This window comes from Clavelina lepadiformis, chromosome 2 (genome assembly GCF_947623445.1).
Source record: "Clavelina lepadiformis chromosome 2, kaClaLepa1.1, whole genome shotgun sequence".
NCBI classification, from domain to species: Eukaryota; Metazoa; Chordata; class Ascidiacea; order Aplousobranchia; family Clavelinidae; genus Clavelina; species Clavelina lepadiformis.
Window position 1 is genome coordinate 15,602,438 of NC_135241.1, and position 10,775 is coordinate 15,613,212.

Below are 10,775 nucleotides of genomic sequence, written 5' to 3' on the forward strand. Positions count from 1 at the left end.
TCGAATTGAAGATTATATTGATAACTGTATTATTTCATCCCGTGGCACTTATAAGAGGGCTGGATAGAGTGCTTTGGGTTCTAGTAAGGGAAAAGCGAACCTTTTTGCCGCTTTGTTTTCGCTTGTCCGATTTACCAGTTTTCATAGTGACACATTTCGGTAAATCTTTGGTTTTCGAAGGAACAGCCTTCTTGCTTCCTTGAGGATTATATTCAGGGTTATCTGTGCTGTTAATTCCACCTTCTTCCGGAGGATTATTTCCTGACCTAACAGAAAGCAGCAACTTATCTCCGGCCGAAGGAACTACGACCGCATCCCGCGTAGCGTCCTTCGGCTTAAGCGCTGCTCTGCTGGCCTTTTCTGTCGCTCTACCTTGTCGTTTCTTTTTAATAAAAAAAATAGACGAATGTGCATAATACAGTTAAAACAAAGTAAATAAAAACCTAACTAATAACAAAACATTTACTTTAGCGACAGTTGATTCGTTGTTAGCGGGTTCTTCTTTGATCACTTTCCTCGGCTCAGCAGTTTCTCTTGCTGCTGGTTTTTTGCTGGTAGATCGCTTGAGCTGGGATTTCGAAATTGTTTGAACTTCTGCGTCAACTTTCATAACATCTGTTACGCTCTAAACGGATGTATAACGTAAATTAATCAGCCTTCATGCAACATCCTGCATCTGAAACTTTAATTCTGAAAAGTCGAATATCCGTAAGTTTCAAACCAAATCAGGAAAAATGAATTTTTGAAAAATACCGCCTGTAAGCCAACTTCTCCCATGTAAAGCGCGCCTTCCTCTGTGACCGGAGTGAGATGGGCAGGTCGAAATTTTTCAGGAATTGGCTCTGCCAATGGGTTTTCTTCAGCGAGGATTTCCTTCAACTTTCTCATCTTAAAAAATCCTTGCGGGAAATTGGTCACCGTATTTCCTAAGGAGCGTAAATAAAATTCTTCAAACAGACTTTGATCAAGCTATTAGAAATTTGATGTGATTACAATTTTAGTTATAACGGGTTACTATACAATAGCCTACAAGGCTACACACCGAAACCTTCAATGCTTACTGTATACGGTTGAGCTTACGACAGCATTGCATAATTTTACCAGTTATGTTGATTTTTGCTAGATTCTTGCATCTTTTCATGTTTTGTGGAAGTTGCTCTATTTGGTTGTGAGAAAGATCCAATTCTTTCAGTGCTTTCATTCGATCCATTTTTTTTGGAAGTTTTTGTACCTATGTAAATGTTTCATGTCAATTACACTTAAAGTTGGTTGTCTGTTTCAAAGGCTATAGGCCACTAATTAAGAATTAGAAATTTACTGTATATCTAGGCTACTGAAAACAAAAATTACATGTTGATAATTAATAACGAAACCAACCTTGTTTCCAGCAAAATTAAGATACGACGCCCATTTCAGTTTGTGTATATCATGTGGTATTTCCAATAAATTGTTGTTTGATGCATTGAAATAGTGAATCTGATATTTGTTAAAAAAGTCTTTTGAAGCTAAGTTTTAAAAATTCTAACAAACTTTATTGAAGCAGAACACTTGGTGTTAAGAAAATACGCAATGAGTGTGTTATGGAAATTCCACCGTTGCTAAATAATATTTTGCCTATAACAACTTCCTTCCAAAATTACATACATATAGCTGAAATTCCCTGATTATGTGTCTGATTATGTCTAGCTCTTACCTTCGATAGGTTGTCCAATTCCGTCTGTATCTCTTCCAAACAATTCTCTGAGAGATCAACTTCTCTAAGAGATGATTGTGCTTCTGTCGAATTTTTTTCCAACTTGGAGATGCGGTTATTGTTTAAAAGCAGTACCTGTCAAACAAAACATAAGCTACATTGCAATTACGCCTGATTTTGTTGTTGGGCTATAGGCCTACAAGGAGTAGGCCTACCATATTTTCGTCACTCAAAAGGAGGACACGTTTCGCCACCAAATGCTTGCACAGTGGCGTTTATAAAATCTCTTTGAAGGGAAGGGACAAACGTTTTAAACACAGAATCTAACTTTGCAAAATCATATTTCATGCCAAAAAAAGCACGAAATGCGATTGACCAGCACGCTTGATGAAGCACGTTTATGCTTGCGAAAGCTCTTGTTGAAAAATTAAAAATAAAAGTTAACCCCTAAAAAATTAACCCTTGTTAAAAGTTAACCAGAGTGCCATCTTATATTGTTTTTTTATAACACAGTGTTTGTGATAGCACAATGCAACGTTTACGCTCATGCCACATGGTATGATAATAAACTCATTTAAATGCTTTGGCGCCGATAGAGATTAGTATTTTCTGAATGCTTTACCAGATCAACATAACAACATCGTAATACATCTAGAAATTACAACAAGCATCTACTACATTTGTTGCCAGATGTTTTCAATTCGAATTAAAAACAGCAGCATGAAAAATGTCATTGTCTAAAAGGAGGACATTTTAGGATTTTAGCGCGTCCTCAGAGGAAAATTCAGTCGTCATGAAAAAGGAGGACAAATCCTCAAAAAAGACGTATGGTAGCCCAAGGCTATACTTAAACTTGGTGATGACTTCAACCTGTAATCGAGACATGACAAAAATCCCGGGTTCCACTTCCTCTATAGCATTGTGGGAAACATCTAGTTTCAAAAGCTCTGGAAGCTGGCTGAAATCTTCTGGCAGTTGCTTTAGTCTACATTCAAACAAAACTGGAGAGGGTAACAATAGCACTAAGCTGCTTAGTTTGAAGCTCGGAATTTGCAGCGGATATAATAATGAGGTAATATCACGATTTTGTGTGGTGGTACTTGCAGAATGCAAAACTGCGTAAAGGCAATGTCAAAGTACCTGTTATTAGAGGCAAGAAGCTCCGCAAGGTGTCGCCACTTTAGTACGTTACTTGGAAGCTTTTGCATGTCATTTTTTGAAATATTTAATCTCATAAGCGAATAGAGATTAGAAGAGGTTTCCGGAAGATGGCTAATTCGGTTGTTTTCCAGGTTAAGCTCACGAAGGAGACGAAGTCGTCCGACACTGTCTGGAAGTGATGTGATCTTGGAAGATGAAAGGTCCAAAACGGTCAGTAATTTAAGCTCACTGAATAGTTTTCCCGGAATGCCCTCTGTTAAAACACCACATGAATGAAACAAACAACATTACAAGTGTGGCAGTTATGAAGAAGTTACTAAGGCTTGTTCTCTAGAAAGTGTAGTTAGACAGTTAATTTTAATCTGCAACTAAACTTGCCTTTGAATAAATTCCCATTTGCTCTGAGACGCTTTATACCACGTGGGAAGGGGCCAAAGCTGGTTAATGAAGTTAATTCATTGTTTGAAATATCGACTTCATGCAGGGAGCGAAGAAAGCAGAAAGGTTGAGGTAATGACGTAAGACCATTATTTCCAGCTTGCAAGGACTTCAATTTTCCTAATTTCCTCAAAGATGTTGTAAATGAAGAAATTTGATTATTGGTGACATCGATCTCTCTCACCGACCTACAAAAAATTAGGATGCTCTTTAAAACTACTGTATTGAAAATTTTGAAAACAAGGTACAACTGTATGTGTAATTGATAAAATTCATATCATTCAAACCTTTAGCACGTTTAGCTACATTTATGCGTTTAATGGGCTAAAGCTTGATGTATAATGGAGCAAAACGATTTTTTCTTAGCATTTTTCTATAGCCAAGCTGCATGTTAAGAAATCTATAACGTTGTAACGATAAGTAGATATTAAATTATACTGTTTTGTTTACGGAAATCGGCATAGCAAAGCATTGCGTTACGTAATCGATTACTTCCTGCTTATCGTATTAAGTCGTGACAAAAATACCGTGCATGCCTATATTGCGTGTGTTATTATTCATAGTGTTCAATGCGTGACAGTCTACTAAGTCAACCCTAGAAAGTGGTCGACTTTATTATGTAGCTGTCCCAATGTTTTATTTAAATGTAATCGTTCAAAGAAGCTTCAATATAATCAGTATATACAGTTGTGATATTTGTGTAACAATTGTGAGACTCATATATCATCGAGCGCAATAAACAATTCTACGGACAAACATTGTAAGTGAAATGGTCAACCTTACAGGTTAAGGTCGAATAAACAACCATTTCATTACAACGTAAAACCGTGCGAAAATATTCAATGCAAAGAAGCAAACCTTAAGCGCCCGACGCTTTGCGGTAAATTTTGCAGTTGATTGTTAGCAGCTTGTATTTTTTCCAAAGAGCAGAGGTTGCCAAGTGTTTCAGGAAGTTCCTCAAGCTGGTTGTCAGAAAGGTTTAAATTAGCCAGGACAGGCATTTCGTCTATATTGTCAATGTGAGAAAGACAATTATGCGACAGATCCATTGTCACCAGATCAGGCATTCCGGAGATATCCGTAATATGACGAATTTGATTCTTTGAGAAGTCGACACTCTGCAATAAATATCAGATTTGATTTCTTGCACTTAATGCAAACAAACTTAAAAAGTCAAAACTCTGAAGAAACTTTTTACCTGAAGCGCTTTGAGAGCTTTCACATTTTCAGGTAGGGAATCAATTAAATTTTCAGCGCAGTCTAATGTTACAAGGTCTTCTAACTTGGACATAGATTCTGGCAATGTTTGCAATTTGTTCTTTCTTAAATCCAACAAACGCAGTTTATCCAGAGAGCCAACGCTCTCAGGAAGATGCTCCAATCTATTTTCGCATAAGTCCAAGCCAATTAGCTGCTGTAAATTGCCAATTGTTTCAGGAAGACTCACCAGATGGTTGTTTGAGAGATTAAGAGATTGAAGCCTGACGTAAAAAAGAAAAATATTCATAAGATATACATAAGATACAAAACAAGTTATTAACTAAAACTTTGGAAGCTTTTGTCTCTGATTCCGGTAATCAATATAAAGCAAACAAAATGATAGGTTACATTGTATTACAAACATCACAACATATATCAAACATTATATTTCACTTACATTTGTAAGCTTGATATTTTTAATGAAATGTGGTCAATATGATTGTGGGAAGCTTCGATGCATCGTATGCGACGAGGTCTCTTCGTATCGGGTTCAGGGAGACAGCCCAGCTGATTACTGGACACATTCAAGACTTTTTTGATGTAGTACACAGATTTTGGAATCGACCTAAATGGAAATAAACAATCAAACAACCAGTAAGAATGCCCAAGTAAGTTTTACAATACAAGAAGGTCCTATTGTACTTGATCCTGTTGTGACCAACATCTATCATCAGAAGGGAAGGTATAAACCCGATCTGCGGTGGAAGAGCGCGTATTTTATTGTGAGCTGCTCGAATCATTGTCAGTTGCGAGCATTTGTGGATGTTGCGTGGGAGCAAGATAAGAACGTTGTAAGTGACGTTCAATTCGGTTAAAGCAGACAATTTACAAATCGTCGACGGTAGAAGACGGAGTCTGAAAATTATAGCCAACTTCAAGTTAAAAGTACTTTAGTTCATTATACCAGAAGACTAAGAGGCTGAACAAGGAATAGCGATCGATGCTTAACGTATACTAAAATCACTGATAAAAGCGCGTATAAAATACAAGTAACATAAAACATGCGCACAAAAACTTTACTTTGAAGCTTTCGAAAAACGTACTATATTGCATTTAATTTAGATAATGAATTCACAACATATGTTACTCACCTGTTTTTTGAACAATCTAAAGTTTTTAATTGCCCGAAATCTCCAAGTTCCTTATCTAAAAATTTTAGGTTGTTGGCGGAGAGATCTAAGCCGACCAGGAAGCGTTCACATTTTTCGTACAAAAATTCGTCTTCAAAAATTTCTATCGGCAAGCTTTCAAGCTGAAGACCGGAAAACTTCAAGGAAAACGTTCGGTTTTCTCCATCTATCCTAATTCCACCTGTCCGCTTTAGCACCAATCTAAGGATCCTATCTGCCTCTTTATCCCTGGATTTTTCTGATTTTAGTTTTCGCCTTCTCTGCATGGTTGCGAAGTCGAAATTCGGACGCACAGTGTTTTTTCTGGGTGGCATAACTGCACAGCTTTTGTAACAATCTTGCAGATAAAAATTTTTAACAAGTGTCGTTTGCTCTGCAATGTAAACGACTTAAAGGTATGAAATCGAGTTAGTGTCACATCTCGCAAAACATTGTCAAACCCTCAATTCAATAGAATTTTATGAAGTGTTATTCAAAAATAGGATCGTTCTAGCAAACGTTCAATAGAAAACCAACGCAAAGTAAACTTATCTGAAGATCTTAGTGAAAAGCTCATAACGTCGTACAAATATTGCCTCAATTGTTCCAAATACATTCTCACCCGGATGAACAGTGCAACGACCGCGTCGCACTGTTCACTATAAACTTCCTTTGTTGACTTTAACAACATCGTAAAACCTTAATCTCCTTGTTATAATGACGGGAAAAGCATGAAATGTTACGTAACACTTGTTCCACTACTTTCTTTTGAGTAAAGCCTATAAAAAGATTAATCTTCGTGGTAGGCTATACCTGTTATGTAACCATCAAATAGTGTTACAAAATATAACAAATGAGCTAAAAAAATACGTGCCACGTTATAGCAAAGGTAAACGTCTGTTATTAAGTAAATAGATCACAGGGAAGTGGACCAAAACAAATCAAACAAATATTTTTCTAGTCTTATGGTTTGACATGGTGCGCATGAGACGTGCGAAAAATCAAAGTGAAAGTAATATTAATGGCACTTGTTTGCCTGAGTCTAAATACAGGGTGTTTGACCTGCGGGTTGCGATGCGGTGATGCATAAATCTACTGTTCAAATTTTTTGAGTTATAAAGAAGATGTACCACAAAACCAATATAGTGTCAGCGTAAAATATTTCAAGACGACACGAAATGTTTGGGATAGCATAAATCGCGAATGACATGTATGCGGTGGACAAGAAAGATGAAACAACGACCAACACATCGTCTTAATTTGCTTAAGACCTATCGGATGCTACAGTTGACGTCCATTACTTTACCGTGTAGCCTATCACTATAATTAATGTAAAAATAATGAAGGTTCCCTGACAAATCACCCTCTGTTATATAATCTACACTTGCTTTTCCTTCCGAAGATCGTCAGTAATTTATCGACTTATTTGTTTCAATGCGTGTGGTTTTCTATTATAACATGGATATAATTTAATCATCAGTTATCTTTGTCTCCCGCGCGGTGTAATTTCTTTAATATTTCCTTCACATATAATTGGCTTATCAATAAACGGAAAATAAAATGTGTAAGCTCGTAGGACGCAGGCACTCGTTTGTAAAAGTTGTCCCTCCGCCATCATCACCACCATCAGTGGCGTATTTAGAATTGCATTTAATACCTCGGACCTCGCCCAAAATGCGCAAAGTGCAAAAGTCGGGATTTTTATGCCTCAAAAACAGTTTTGGAACGTCTCGAAACGAAATGTATTCCCATATTCCAGGGCTTCTCAAACTTTTTTGTTCTGCGACCCCAATTTGAAAAAGATATTTCTATGCGACTCCATTATGGGGACATTCACGTTAATGAGTGACATTAAAAACATGACATTAAAAACTGCTTTAAACTTTAGCCTAGGTTCCTTCTCTGAAATCGTAATGCGAGCGGTAAGGTTACTTTTGGTCAGCACGTTACAGCAATCATAGCGTAACAATGCATCAATTGTTACGATTGGTTATATTTTATCGTTCGACATTTCACACCAACGGTTGCGGTCAATCCTTAAAAAACACATTTCTTGGAAATGGATAGCCTATTAACATGACAATAAAAATATTTAATAGCCTTTTTCCATGTGCACAGGCCGGGCTGGTTGTAAAGTCATCAAGGACCGCTTACATAACGGCCCTAAAATGCAGTCATTTCCATGTGATTTTTTGAAAAACTTGGCCACTTCAGATTGACATCATGGCAAGACTACAACCTACCGGCACTAGACTAAATTAAAATATTTCATTACGACCCCAAAATTTCATTACGCGACGCCATTTGGGGTCGCGACCCATAGTTTGAGAAGCCCTGCCATATTCAAACGTATGAAAGCTAGCAATTTATGATGCACAGTTTAGAAACGTCGTATAAAATGATTTGAAACGCCATACACTCGCTTTTTGTACGCCGCACGTTATATTATAACTTTATAACCGAAAAGTGGTCACAAAGAAGGGATTGCGATGAACGGAAAGGAATGAACATGCAAAAAAGGCTATGGCCCCACACATTCGGTTCATGAAAAAACTTAAAACACTTGGGTTCATGCGGGTGTTGCGTTGCCCTCCTTCTTAGTGCAGTATTGAACAGATATACTTGCATTTTCGTTCCATTCAATTTCGAAATGAAGGTTGCAAAAAGTGATTACATATATTTGTTTGTTAAACTTGAGTTCACACACTTCACCAAAATTTTACCATGTTAAGAAACACTGACTTAAAAACCGTAGTAAGTACTTACCATGAGCTGTATCCAGAACTGCTTCACTCGAGCGAAGTACTTGACTCGAGTTCTATTTTTGTGGTAATCAAGTACTGTACTAATTTTCCAGTACTAAATCGTACTTAAAATGACTTGAATTGGTACTTGTTTATCAATTTTATAGTTAATAATTTTTTTACTGCCTATTAATCTTTCTTAAACAGGTTTATCAAACTATAAGTGCAATAATACAGTGTGACCGTAATGTTTTTTAACTACTAATGCTTTGATTAATTATTATTTGGCATACTATGTGTAAGAACGAAGAAAATAAAAAATTATACCGTAATTTTTAAAATACAATGAAGTACTCGAGTAGCCTATACTTGGTACTTGCCACTTGGCCTGATACTTGTACAAAGTTTTTAAACTAAGTAGTTGTACTCGAGTAATAAAATTAGTACTTGTACACAGTTCTGGCTGTATCTCACTACCTATAGTCCGGGAAATTCCACTTCACAAGAGGTATCATCATAAAATGTAGCCTATACATTGCACCTTAATTGTTTGTGTCATTTACTTTGTCTTAGTTATAGGTTCAACTTTTAGCTTACCTCACTGAGCGAAGATCTATACATAGAACTAGAAGCACTTAGCACAATACAATTTTTAAGTCTTGAATTGATACCCATGATGTCAATATGTCACTAATTACAAAAAAGATCAGTTGATCACCGACGGAAACCTCGTATTCCACATGGCATGGTACTAAAGATAACGCACAAAAACAATTGCCTTGTGGTTTTGTAGAACAATGTAATGTATGGTCTTTCACTCCTGCTTTATCTATCCAACATTTGCTTATCTACAGATGTCTTATCTACATTGCTGGTGCTGGTTTACACATTCTGTTCTACAATGACGCAATCATTCCAAAGACAATACGCATCAGGAAGACGCCAGTTAAATTAAAAAGCATATTGTGTTACGTATTATCCAACGTGATGTCGAAATACTAGTTTGTAAAGGTTTTCGATGGAACTAGCACATAACAGAAGGCTGACAAAAAAGCCGTCTGGAAACTAATAAGGTGCGTAATCAAACAATATCCTATAGACCTATAGTTTCTGCTTAAGCTTTATGAACTAGCACGGAGACAAAGACATTAATGTACTCAATACACATGTTTGTTCAATGAGGTCTGTTTTAAATTGCAGACAATCGGTGAGGCAGAGAAGATGACTAAGCTATGTACGGAAAACTATTTATGTAATGGGTAATAAATAATTATTGTATGACTGACTCGGCGACGTCTGCTTTTCCAAAGATGAGACAATGACTTTTTATGGGCAACATAAATATTTGAGAGTCAAAATTTTGTTTAATATACTTTAAGTTACTTATTTGTCACTGGTATTTTTAAATCTATTTAGGCCAACATTAAAATATGAGAACAATAAATTAACGGTATTATGTAGTTCAAGAATAATAACACTGTCCAGGATTTGACCAAACCCGAAACAGAACTTGCACATTTTAAACACAAGAGTACCTGAAATTGTTATACGTTGTAGATTGCAAATAATAAACAAGCTACATGGAAATATCGCCTATCTGTTAGTCCTTGTATGTGCAAGGATTTTTAATACTTAAATTGTTAAACTATTTCATTTTATGCTGTTGTAATTCATGTCACGGGAACGTTTTCGCAAAAGTTTTCACGGAACGTGTTTCGTGTATGCACATACAACACGTTTAGTTAAATGAACGTTTATACCAGCTATAGGTCCTACCTACGACCTGCATGCAGCCCAGTTAGAGGTCGAATTCGTGGTTATGTAAGTTCAGCTTTATAAACTCCATCAAAACATTTTATAATAGACTAGAACCGGCTGTTGTCAAACTACGGTAAAGATTTGTGGGCAAAAACTCAAATAACGGCTTCAGCTTAAATATAACAAAATACCGGTAACCAGTATCACTACATAGGAATCGAATACATAGGCTTATCTTGCGATTACAAGTCCGAAATAATATATGCAATAAACGGATTCTAGTGCCTCCCTTGGCTAAAAATAATGAGGGTATAAGCCTTTTTCCAAAAGTAGGCCTATGTCGTTACTATTGCTGCAAAAGTATTGTGATTATATAGCGACAAAACAAACTTTTACATATTTGGCTCCAACTTTTCGGCTCAAAAAGCAAAATTTCATTTAAAAAGTATTTTTGTTTTGTTTTGAACTGTAAAATCGTAAGTGATAGATGTAAAGTTTATTAATCGGAGAATATTCCAAACTGTGCTTATGGCAATCAGGTTAACAAGTAGTATCATATTTTGAATTATTGTGTTAAAGAGCAGGGAAAAAAATTTAAAAAGCTGTCTCTAA

General features: G+C 36.3%; 1 protein-coding gene across 1 annotated transcript; it reads right to left on the reverse strand.

The window, feature by feature from the left end:
* Positions 1–34: 34 nt before the first annotated feature.
* Positions 35–5,996, reverse strand: LOC143445901 (uncharacterized). The gene is made up of 14 exons (XM_076945290.1): positions 5,644–5,996; positions 5,195–5,407; positions 4,950–5,117; positions 4,491–4,773; positions 4,151–4,410; positions 3,233–3,480; positions 2,834–3,107; positions 2,564–2,678; positions 1,694–1,828; positions 1,378–1,476; positions 1,102–1,231; positions 754–926; positions 467–625; positions 35–382 (listed from the first exon to the last, which is right to left on the reverse strand). Exons 1-14 carry the CDS (start codon positions 5,994–5,996, stop codon positions 35–37), a joined length of 2,958 nt encoding a protein of 985 aa, XP_076801405.1.
* Between the last annotated feature and the right edge of the window lie 4,779 nt (positions 5,997–10,775).